Source organism: Galeopterus variegatus, unplaced genomic scaffold (genome assembly GCF_000696425.1).
Source record: "Galeopterus variegatus unplaced genomic scaffold, G_variegatus-3.0.2 Scaffold294, whole genome shotgun sequence".
Taxonomy (NCBI): domain Eukaryota; kingdom Metazoa; phylum Chordata; class Mammalia; order Dermoptera; family Cynocephalidae; genus Galeopterus; species Galeopterus variegatus.
The window spans coordinates 334,815-347,665 of NW_007726405.1; the positions used below are offsets into that span (position 1 = coordinate 334,815).

The following is a 12,851-nucleotide window of genomic DNA, read 5'->3' on the forward strand; positions in this document are numbered from 1 at the left end:
AAATAATCCAACACAGAACGGAAAGAAAAAATAGAGTACTCACAACCAGTGACAAAGTTTTATATTAACTAGTTAAGGTCTCTTTTCACCAGAGAACACCTATAACACCTAGAAGGACCAGAAAGGGGGGACAACTAGGCACACCGCCAGCACCATGGGGCCTGCCTGGGGTCCTGAGGCCTGACCGGGGACCACCCCCCACCCCCAACCAGGCACACTGCCAGTGCCATGGGGCCCATGCAGGGTCCTGAGGAATGGAGCCAGGGACTGGACCCCCAGCCCACAACCAGGCACACCATCATTGCCACCACCAACTAAGTAAGGAGCACGACAAAAAACATCACCTCCATGTGGGTGGCCCACTACAGCCACCATAATAACCACAGCCCACGAAAGTGGATAGATGCCACAACCACCGTGCAGGTGTTCTGCCAGCCACTCCAGTGCATTGACACAAGGAGAGTCACCAGCAGAGACCAAAGAAAAGAAGAGGATGTCTCTCTCCACAAAGCCCATTCCAGAATGACAAAAGAGGCATCTGCTCTATGATAATATTAGGGGACCTGAACATACCTCTCAGCATTGGACAGATCATCTAGGCAACAAATCAACAGAGTAACCATCACTCTTTCAGAGGAGAGAAGAAATCTAGAATTATCAAGGGGGGGCGGGAGGGGGATAGGGAGAGTTTGAACAAGGGGCATAAAGAATAAGTATGATTTGTAACAATACATATGCTAGTAATATTGATTTGATCAACACATGTCAATGCTGAACCCCCAAAATATGTATAATCAATTATGATTTAATAAAAAAAAAATTATTCAGGCCATCCTGGCAAATTAAGTAGAGTAACATACATTTGATATTCTGCTGAAAAAGTCACATTCCCAACAGACTCATTGCTCCTGTTCCACTTCAGGATAAAGTTGTCATCCATGATGTAGACCTCTACATTTTGAGGAGATTTTAGTTTTTCTACACCTATATAGGTAACAAGAAAGAAGACAGTTATAAATACACTGTACAGATTTTTTTATAGTGTTATTTTTCCCCTCACATCCCTGATTAAAAGAAATAATACATTCAAATATAACAAAGTATACAAGAGATCTTCAAAAAGTTCATGGAAAATGGGTATTATGAAAAAACTATGCATGGATTGCAAAATTATTTTGCACCAAAATAAACTCATATTAACTTGTTATACATGTCTGAACAGGATCTAGTTTGAGGCACTAAGAAAAATAAGACATCAGTTTGAAAAGAGCACCTATCAGAGCAACACGAATTCTGTTGAAATGAAAGCAAACATCAAATTTATAGTGTTGGTATTGTGAAATCATGGCTGTTTTACAAAGAGTTTATGGGGACAAAGCCCAACAGAAATCAGCAGTTTACAATGGATAACTCATTTTAAGAAGGGATGAGACGATGTTGAAGGTGAAGCTCACAGTGACAGACCATCCACATCTATTTGCAAGAAAAAATTAATCTTGTTCATGCTCTAATTTAACAGGACTACTGATTAACAGCAGAAACAATAGCCAATGCCATAGACATCTCATTTGGCTCAGCTTACACAATTCTGACTGAAAAATTTAAGTAGAGCAGGGTTAGCCAGTTAGCTCACTTGTTTAGAGCATGGTGCCAATAACACGAAGGCTAAGGGTTTGGATCCCCATACCCAGCCAGCTGCCAACCCCCACCAAAACGAAACAAGAAGAAGAAGAAATAAATAAAGTTTAGCAAACTTTCTGCTTCATGGCTACTAAAACAGTTGTACCCAGATCAGCTAAAGACAAAAGCAGAGCTTTCCATGGAAATTTTAAATGAGGGGGATCAAGATCCTGAAGCATTTTTGTAACAGGAGATGAAAAATGGCTTTACCAGTATGATTGTATTAGTCCATTTCTGTTGCTTGTGACAAAAATGCCTGAAACTGTGCATGGATTGCAAAACTCCATAATTTTAAGAAACCGTGATTTGTAAGTGTAAAGCTAGTGCTAGGGCTCACAGACCCCTTGAGCCCATTGTCCAGACTGGGTCACGAACCCTCCACGTTCAGGTCTACATGCTAGGTAATAGGAAAAGGTCCTTGTAGCCATGGGTGAAGAAATAATAGGCTTTATTCTGAACTAGGAACAGTCGACCTAATATGGCTTCCCGGATCATCCTCTCAAAGCTTCCCACATCTGCGCCGGTAGTCCTTTACACTCAAGTCCATAATCCAAAAAAACACCCGGGTGCACATGCACAATCACATCAGACAAGGAACACCCATGCGCACGCACATACCCACCTCAGATGCTCGGCAAGACTCCAAACATCCAAAGAGCTCTGACCATTTTCCTTATATTTTCCCAACAGTAAGAAATGAAATTTATTGCGTACAGTTTCAGAGGCTGGGAAGTCCAAAGTCCAGAGAACACATCTGGGGGTGTGACTCTACAGGAATGCAGGGTGTCACATGGCAAGAATGGCAGAGCAGGGAGAGCACTAACCTTCTCACTGGGCTCCTTTTAAAGCCATCAGAACCACATCCATGACCACCATTCAGTATGCACAATCCTCACAATCCAATCACCTCTTCAAGGCCCCACTTTTCAATTAGCATTACAGGATTTCTCATCCTCCCAACAGTCACAGTAGGAATCAAGCTTCTAATACATAAAACTTGAGGGTCACAATTAAACTTCTATTAATGATCCTGAAGACAAAGCACAATGAAATCAATGGCTACCAAGAGGTGGAAGTGGTCCAGTCGAAGCAAAAGCAGACAGAGCAAAGGTCACGGTAACAGTTTTTTGGGGGAAGCTCAATTCATTTTGCTTGTTGACTTTCTGGAAGGCCAAAGAATGATAACATCTGCTTACTATGAGCGCGTTTTAAGGAAGTTAGCCAAAGCTTTAGCAGAAAAACACCTAAGAAAGCTTCACCAAAGTCCTTCTCCACCATGACAAAGCTCTTGCTCATTTCCCTCATCAAAAAGGGCAATTTTGCAACAGTTTCTAGGGGAAATCCTTAGGCACCCACCTTACAGTCCTGATATGGCTCCTTCTGACTTCATTTTGTTTCCTAATCTTAAAAAAGTCTTTAAACAGCACCTACTTTTCTTCAGTTAATAATGTAAAAAAGACTGAATTGACATAGTTAAATTCCCAAGATCCTCAATTCTTTAGGGATGGACTAAATGGTATCATTGCTTACAAAAGTGTCTTAAATTTGATGGAACTTATGTTGAGAAATAAAGTTCATATTTTTTATTTTTATCTTTTAATTCCATTCTTCCACAAACTTTTTGAAGTACACTTGTATTTTAAAAAATCTAAAAATCCTAATGATTGCCTTCAGCACAGGGAGGCTGTTAATTGTATCTCTGCATCTGAGACAGTTGGAAAAACTGGTGATTTTTTTTCCCCACCTATATGAGTCTTTCAATTGAAAGACAAACCATCTCTGTATAAAACAGAATTTTTCTTAGGTCTTAAAAGTGAAACTGATGTAAAGAATACAAGGTTCAAACTGTTTGACAGCTTCAATTTGGTTTCACATTCTATATTCAGAAATAGATATAGATGCTCCCTGACTTATGATGGGGTTATGTCCTGATAAACCCACTGTAAGTCAGAAATATCATATGTGAAAATGTATTTAATATCCCAATAAGCCCATCATAAAGTTGAAAAATCATAAATTGAGTTATCACAAGTTGGGGACAATCTGATAGAGAACTGATGTGATTTCAAAGGTGGCAGCTGTTTACAGGAACAGAATGCTCACATAACAAAATTGAGAGATAGAAGTATGAATATTTGTGTCAGCCAAGTCCTTCAGAAACCTACAAAGGTCTTGACTGCTGAACATTATCAAGTCTGAACCCTTCTGTTTATTTTTAAGAACTTCCATCTACGGACCTACCTTATTTCTTAGTACTCCATACACAAATCTACCAATGGGGTTACCTCCCTTCTCATTTTTCTTCTCTGCCCTCTCCAATCTGCAATGCACTTCTCTTCCTCTCTGACCACCCAAATCATCCAAAATCCACCTCACATTTGACCCCTTATAGAAAAACTTCCCTGAATACTCCAGCTCATGTTGATCTTGCTCTTCTCTTTAACTCTGTATCATTTAATCCACACAACTCAATTTCACATCTAAGTGGCTGTGTTCAGCTCTCAAATACTTGTTGAGTACAAGATGTATTTTTCTCATTTTAATTAGTGGTAAAATGCACATAACATACAATTTACCGGGCCGGCCCGTGGCTCACTCGGTAGAGTGCGGTGCTGATAACACCAAGGCCATGGGTTCGGATCCTGTATAGGGATGGCCAGTCAGCTCACTGGCTGAGTGTGGTGCTGACAACACCAAGTCAAGGGTTAAGATCCCCTTACCGGTCATCTTTTAAAAACAAACAAACAAACAAAAAAACATACAATTTACTATCTTAACCATTTTTAAGCGCACCGTTCATTGGTATTAAATATTTTAATAATGCTGTACAACCGTCACCACCATTGATCTCTCTCTCTTCATCTTGTAAAACTGAAACTCTGTACCCATTAAACAATAACTTCCTGTGAGGAAAGTGGAGTTAGTTTGGTCAGGCCCTCTTGCCTCATGTCTGGCTGGGTATGATTCAGCACATCCATTGTAAACAAGTCATGTAAGAGTAGTGTTAGTGTGCATGCACTCCCCTGTACCCTTTGGCTCGTTGTTGCCTTGTGTGTGCTCTTTGGTATGGAAGGCAGCAGCTCTGAACTGCTGGCCGGAGGAGCTCACGTCTAAGAAAAAGCGTGTCCACTTTGCCAGCAGCTGCTCAGTTTTTCACTCATTTACCTGGCTCAGGACCTGCACAGGACAGGGTAGAAGGGTCCAAGATCCAGCCCAACACTTCCCATTCCTCCCTCCCACTATCCCTAGGCAACTACCACTCTACCTCTGTCTCTATGATTTTGGCTATATTAACTACCTCATATAAGTGTAATCATACAGTATTTGTCTTTTGTGGATTGCTTAATTTCACTTAGCATAATTTTCTCAAGGTTCATCTGTCTTGTAGCAAATGTCAGAATTTCCTTCCTTTTTAAGGCTGAATAGTATTCCATTGTAGGTATATAGCAAATTTTGCTTATCCATTCATTTGTCCAGGGACACCTGAGTTGCTCCCAGATTTTAGCTATTGTTAATAATGCTGCTATGAACATAAATGTACAATTATCTTTTCAAGATCCTGTTTTCAATTATTTTGGATATATACACCCAGACATAGAATTGCTGGATCAGATGGTAATTCTGTTCAATTTTTTGAGGAACTGCCATACTGTTTTCCACAGTAGCTTTACCATTTTACATTTCCACCAGCAGTGCAAAAGGGTTTCAATTTCTCCACATCCTCATCAACACTTGTTACTTTGTTTTCCTGAGAGCAGCCATCCTAGTGCATGTGAGACAGTATGTCATTGTAGTTTCAATTTGCATTTCTCTAATGATCAGTGATGTTAAACACCTGTTCATGTGCTTATCGGCCATTTGTATATCTTTGGAGAAACATCTATTCAAGTTCTTTGCCCATTTTTGAATCAGGTTTTGCTGCTGTTGTTTTTTACCAGATTTTTAAATTAGATTATTAATCTAATTAATATTTAAATGTTTCCTTATAATGTATCATTATTTAGATTTGAGGGTTTATATTTTTAGAAATAAGGAAACTTAGGAAAAATAAACACTGAGTTTTGATTTAAGAATAGTTTTCATTTAAAAAGTAATGCACATGTCTAAAGGACAAAGTTATTTTATTCTTATTTTAAATGGAAATTCTAGATTTTCAAAACTTTTTTCCTAAAACATGCATATGTTCAAGTGAAAATGTTGGGTTTGGGTTTTAAGAATTCCCTATATATTCTGGATATTAATCATTTATCAGATACATGATTTCCAAATATTTTCTCCCATTTTATTGGTTGCCTTTTTACTTTGTTTATAGTGTCCTCCATTTCCTTACTTATCTTCTGTTTAGCTGTTCTATCCATTTTTCAGAGGGGGGTATTGAAGTCTGCAACCACTATTATAGAACTATTTGTCTCTTCAATTCTGTTAGTTTTTGCTTCATATATTCTGTGTTTTGTTTTTTGGTATTTTTTTGGTGGGTGGCTGTCTGGTAAGGGGATCTGAACCTTTGACCTTGGTGTTAAAAGCACCATGCTCTAAATAGGTGAGCTAACCAGCCAGCGCTGCTTCATATATTTTGATTGGTTTATCATTAGGTTCATAAATGTTTGTGAACCTCTTACTAATACATAATGTTCTTCTGTGTCTCTTGTAACCTTTTTTGATTTAAAGTTTATTTTGCATAGAATATCTTTTTCCAATCCTTTCACTTCCAATCTGTTTGTCTTTTGATTTAAAGTGAATTCCTTCTAGATGGAATATAGTTGGATCATGTGTTTTCATCCATTTTGCCAATCTGCCTTTTACTTTACTCCTTTTAATGTAATTAATGATAAAGAGGGACTTACTTCTATAATTTTACTATGTGTTTTCTATATACCTCAGCTTTTTTTGTCATTCATTTCCTGCATTACTATCTTCTTTTGTGTTTAGCTGATTTTTTCTGTAGTGAAATGTTTGAATTTCTTTCTCATTTGCTAGTGTATATTCGATAACTATTTTCCTTGTAGTTACAATGGGAATTACATTTAACATCCTGAAGTTATAATACTCTAATTTGAATTTATACCAGCTTAACTTCAATAACATTCAAAAACTATGCTCCTTTACAGCTCTGTCCCTACTTATTTCATAGTTGTTGATGCCACAAAATCACAAGTTTATGACCCAAAATATAATTAAATGCATAGTCTCTTAAAGTATGCAGAAAACAAAATGTGGAGTTACAAACCAATGTTACAGTAATACTACCTTTTAGACTAATAATTATTTTTTTAATGTATTATTCTCTTAAGTCATATAGAAACCAAAAGTAGAGTTACAAACTTGTTACAATAGTCTCTTAAAGTATGCAGAAAACAAAATGTGGAGTTACAAACCAATGTTACAGTAATACTAGCTTTTAGACTAATAATTATTTTTTTAATGTATTATTCTCTTAAGTCATATAGAAACCAAAAGTAGAGTTACAAACTTGTTACAATAAGTTTTATTTTTTTCCTTTTTGTCTTTTTTCGTGACCGGTAACGGGATCGCAACCCTCGGTGTCGCGACCGGCAACGGGATCGCAACCCTCGGTGTCATGCCCGCACCGCGCTCAACCAGTGAGTGGACCGGTCTCTATATGGGATCCAAACCCTCGGCGGGAGCGCCGCCGCGCCACCGGGCCGGCCCCAATAACAGTTTTATAACTGCCCACGTACTTACCTTTACTGAGATCTTTATTTCTTCATATGGCTTTGAGTTACCGTCTAATGTTCTTTCATTTTACCTTTCAGGATTTCCTTTAGCATTTCTTGCACGGTAGGTGTAAAGGTAAAAAAAACTTCCTCAGCTTTTGTTTATTTGAAAGCATCTTTATTTCTCCCTCACTTTTGGAGGACAGTTTTGCTTGATACAGGATTCTTGGTTGACAGTTTTCTTCTTTTAGCACTTTGAATATATTGAACCATTGACTTTTGACCTCCAAAGTTTCAGATATCTGTTGATAATCTTACTAAGGATCCCTTGTATGTGATGAGTCACTCCCCTCTGTCTTTTGAAAGTTTGATTACAATGCATCTTGGTGTTCATTCCTCTCTTGGCGTTCTTTCCTCTTTAGAGTATATTGTGTTCATCTACGCTTCTGAGTCCATTTTACTTGGAGTTCACTGAGCTTCTTGTATGTTTACAGTCACGTATTTTATTAAATTTGGGGGAGTTTTCAACCATTATTTCTTTAAATTTTCTCTTTGCCCCTTTCTCTCTCTTCTCTTTTTGAGACTCCCAAAATGCGAATGTTCGTCCGCTCAATGGTGTCCCACAGGTCCTTTAGGCTCTGTTCACTTTTCTTCAAACTTCTTTCTGTCTGTTCCTCAGATTTGATAATTCTATCCTCCCATCTTCAAATTTACTGATTCTTTCTTCTTGAAAGGAAAAACCCCAGCCCGAGCGCAAAATAAGACACACCAGGAGACAGGGACTCAACAAAAGTGTATTAGGCAGGCAAAATGAACAAGTGGGCCTGCCCTCTCGAAATTGGGAGCAGCAGCAGGGAGAGTCGGAGTGGGCCTTTTATATCCAGTCAGGCTGAGCTGGACTGTTCCTATTGGCTAAGAAGGAAGGGGAGGGAAGCGAGTGGGGTTTAAGCTGAGCTGGGACTTTCTCATAGGCAGGCAAAATTGCCCAAGGTGACATCGCAGCTAGAGGATTTTTCTGGGTGGGGCTTTCCAGGAAACTTTCTCAGATGCCCTTTTATGTATCTCAGTCTTTAACGCCATTTTACTTTTCTGGTGGAGGGTATATTAGCCAACACTTCTGTCTGCTCAAATCTATCTTTGAATTCCACTAGTGAATTTTTCATTTGTTATTGTATTTTTCAGCTCCTGAATTTTTTTTTTTTGGTTTCTTTTTAGGTTTTTTATCTCTTTATTGACAGTTCTATCTTGTTCATTTATCATTTTCTTGACTTTTCCCCCATCTTCCTTTAGTTCTTTGGGCATATTTAAAACAGCTGTTTTAAAGTCCTTGCCTAGTGTGTCAGCTCTCTTTTTCAGGGACAGTTTCTGTTGATTTGCTTTTTTTCCTTTCAATGGGTCATACTTTCCTATTTCTTTGTATGCCCTGTGATATTTTGCTGAACACTGGGCATTTAAATCTAACAACATGGTAACTCTGGAAATCAGATTCTCTCCCTTTCTAGGGTTTGCTGTTTTGTTGTTATTGTTTTTATTTATTGTTTTGGGGCTCTTTTTATTGTTGCAGGCTGTCTCTGTGCCAAAGATTAACCTGAGGTGCAAACTTAAGGTCTTTTCTGAGCCTTTCCCTGGGTATGCACAGTTGCTATCTAATTTTCTCCATACATGCAAGTGTTTTGTGATGTCCTAGTCTTTAATGTCTAACTCCCAAAAGTGGGGGGAAAAAAAATACAGCAGGAGGGTGGGGTGGGCAAAAGAGAGGGTGCTGGCCCTTAAATCCCCTGGAAATCACTTGAGGGGGAGAGTTTGCAACAATGGGGGAAGGTATAACAATGGCCACCCACCTCTTTGTTGTTAGCACTTCTGTGATCAGAAGTCTTTTTATTGTTGCAGGCTGTCTCTGTGCCAAAGATTAACCTGAGGTGCAAACTTAAGGTCTTTTCTGAGCCTTTCCCTGGGTATGCACAGTTGCTATCTAATTTTCTCCATACATGCAAGTGTTTTGTGATGTCCTAGTCTTTAATGTCTAACTCCCAAAAGTGGGGGGAAAAAAAAGACAGCAGGAGGGTGGGGTGGGCAAAAGAGAGGGTGCTGGCCCTTAAATCCCCTGGAAATCACTTGAGGGGGAGAGTATGCAACAATGGGGGAAGGTATAACAATGGCCACCCACCTCTTTGTTGTTAGCACTTCTGTGATCAGAAGCCAGAGTTTGGATGTGCTGTCCCCTCCAAAACTCATGTGGAACTCTGATTCCCAATGTGGCAGTGTTGGGAGCTGTTTGAGTCATGGGGGTAGATCCTTCATGAATGGATTAATGCTCTCCCTGGGGGAGGGGGCCTCAGTGAGATCTTGCTCTATTAGTTCCCACAGAGTTGGTTGTTTAAAAGATCCTGGCACCTCCCTCTCTCTCTCTCTTGCTTCCTCTTGCCATGTGATCTGCTTGTACCCTCTGGTTGCCTGATACTTTCTGCCATGAGTAGAAGCAGCCTGAGGCCCATGCCAGATGCACTGTCCCAGAATCATAAGCCAAATAAATCTCTTTTCTTTATAAATTACCCAGTCTCAGGTGTTCTGTTGTAGCAACAGAAAATGGACTAACACACAGGGGCTAACAAAAGATCCAATTAACATTTAAAGTATTTATAATATCCTGTCCAGGATATTCCAATTCTAGTAATTCCAGGTCTTGAAACAAGAAGAGGAAATGTGATGCGGGCAGAGCTAGGATTTCCTCAGAGAAAAAAAAATTTCCTCTATCGCTAAAGAAAGGAGATTCTGGAGTTAGAAGAATCCTGGCATTTGGGAGACTGGAAATAAAGTTACCAAGCAGGATTTTCATTTTAACAGATTTTGCTCTATTCAAATTAGCAATACCCTTTTAAAAATAAGTTAATTTCACCTTTTAGCTTGCAAAATTAAAAATGGGCATTTAATCCAACTGTCTCTCTCTCTCTCTCTCTCTCTCCCCCTCCCTCCCTCCCTCCCTCCTGGTTGCTTCCAACATATCACATTCATCTTCAGTCATCTTCAGAACAGTTTACTATCTTTTTATGTGACATAAATCCAAACACACATTTCCATACAAATATGAATAAAAATGTCCTCCCATATTTTGGATAGTTTTCTTAGTCTAGGATCACAGAAGTAAATGTACTAGTTTAAAAGTATGACTATTTTTATGACTTTTGAAAGAGCAACATTTATGATGTCCAGTTTGTGTTAACATTTCATTTAGTTTTGAACATTATTACCCATTTGGGGAAAAAGCACATTAGTTAATTGAAAGATACTGATAGTTAGGCACCTAACATGTAGGTGAATAATCAAGAATTTAAATTGTTTGGCCTTTAGTAAAACAGTTTAGGCTGGTTAAGCACCAGGGCTATCAGGCCAGTCTCTTAGGATTTAATATACCACTCAAGCTTTATGGCTGGCTGTATGGCTTTAGGCAAGTTACTTAGTATTGCACTGCCTCAGTTTCCTCATATATAAAATGAGGATAATAGTATCTTTCGTGGTTCTAAAAGTTAAATGAATTTATACCTTTAAAACAGATTAGTGCTTGACACATAGTTAAGAGCTCAATAAAGGCCAATTGCCTAAAAATTATATTTTAGCAGCTCTCCTGTAGCCAAGTTTAAAATTAATTTCTTCATGCACATCCTCCTGGAATGTCAATTCTACATAAAAATTCTAGAGAAATTCTTTTTACATTAAAGCAAACATGAGTTTAATGCAAATTTCTTATGGACAAAAGACATCAAATAAATTATTATGGGTTGCACCAGGACCCTCGCACCCTATTTGTAGAGTTTGAGAAATAGGATATCATGCAGCACATACCACATAGTTATATGTCTTTCTAAGCAAATAGTTAAGTATTTTAAACCCACTAGCAGCCTCACAGACCTCCTGGATTTCTGTTCTGGGATGCAAAGCACTTTTTCTCTTTGGGTACCCCTCCTCACTACAGAACTACCTATCACTCTTTCATCAACCTTATAATACTTGCCATTCCCCTGATGCACCCAGGCTAAGTATTAATAATCGCAGCAAACTAGCCTGGTGTCTCCCTGCCTTTGTATTTACTATCATTATTTTTAATAGGCTGTACGAACCCTGAGGGCGGAGGAATTCTTCCAATACATCTCACTCTCACGTGGGACTGAGCAACTGTTTACTAAATCCAGCAAATGCGTTTCAGGAATTGCCTTGTTTGTGATCAATCGGGCCAGCCGAGCTGCCGGTTTTTTCAGAAAGAAGCCAACTCGACTCAAGGCTCCCTCGCACAGCCCGCTTCCCGGGGGTGGGAGCCCACAGATTCTCGGCCGGGAGGGTCCGCCAGCCCGGGGACGGGGACGCCGGCTCCAAGCAAGCGGCGTGGAAGGGTTCTGAACACCACTTTGTCCTGTTCGATTTTCCAGCCCAAGTCAGCTTTGATCTGAGCGCTGAGGCTACGGACCCTAAACCACCGCGCACCGACGCAGAGGCTCCCCAGAGAGGGCGTCTGTCGCCCCTCACCACCTCCCAGCAGCCGGGGCTTCCATCGCCGCCGGGGCTTCCATTGCCGCCGCCGCAGCCCAGCCTCGCGTCCCGCCCCCCCGCCTCTCACCTGCGGCTGCGGGCAGCACCCACGGCGCCCCGGCGACCAGCACCAGGGTCGTCGCGCCTAGAAGGGCCAGCATCGTTCGCTGGCCGCCGCCGGCCCGTCAGTCACATCTTCAGTCGCCTTGAACGGGAAACCTCCACGCTGGAGCCGTCCCTCCCGCGCACGCGCGCGGGCCTTGGAAAGCTGCAGGCCGCCCCGCCGCCTCCTCGCGAGCTCGCTTTCCGGCAAGTGATTGCGCAGTCGCGGCCCACCCTCTCGTTCCCAGAAGATCGCGCCCAACCCGAGGCCTCCCCGCAACGCGGCGCGTTGCTACTGCGCCTGCGCAGACGTCGCAGTGCTGGAGTTCCTCCGCCGCTCTTGGCCGCCGGGGGGCGGGCGCGTGTCGCGCGCTTCCTGTCCTGCCCTTCCCTCCCACAGTCACTGATCTAGGGGCCTTGGCAAGCGGCCTTGGGAGTCCCCAGCCGCTGAATGAGGAAGCCGCTGAGCGAACCAGGCCGTTTCGTGTGTGCAGAGCGCTGTGAGCGAAGGATGGGAGCTCCAGAGGAGAGCAAAGAGACGTCGAGCGCTCGTTTTCGGGGAGACCTGGCCGAGGAGCGCGCGGGCCCCTTGGAGAGAACCGTGACAGCCTCTAGGCTTGAGGTGGTCTGCAGAACAGCGGTCTCTGAGCTTTTATGATCACCGACCTTATCAGAAAACAATTGAGCCCACCATTCAAATGGCTGTTTCCTTAAATACCTTAATAATAGATTATGTACATTATGAAAATAGGCAAAATGAAATTTAAAGGATGAGAGATGAAATAAGCTATCAAATATTTATAACAACTAAACTATTATTATCATTTACATGTTAAAATGAATGTAAAGAACAACGCGATTGAATATGCACAG

The 12,851-nt window shown here is 41.0% G+C and overlaps 1 protein-coding gene across 2 annotated transcripts in view; it reads right to left on the reverse strand.

Annotated features, from left to right (window-relative positions):
• IFNAR1 (interferon (alpha, beta and omega) receptor 1) overlaps positions 1-12,151 on the reverse strand; it is a 31,824-nt gene extending 19,673 nt beyond the window's left edge. Inside the window, exons 1-2 of one of the 2 annotated variants that reach the window (XM_008567120.1) lie at positions 11,965-12,151; positions 861-984 (exon numbers count right to left, since the gene is read on the reverse strand). In XM_008567120.1, coding sequence (XP_008565342.1) covers positions 861-984; positions 11,965-12,037 — 197 coding nt within the window. In that variant the 5' untranslated portion in view covers positions 12,038-12,151. The remainder of the gene's footprint in view (positions 1-860; positions 985-11,964) is intronic. The other variant, XM_008567121.1, reaches the window with a different exon arrangement.
• Between the last annotated feature and the right edge of the window lie 700 nt (positions 12,152-12,851).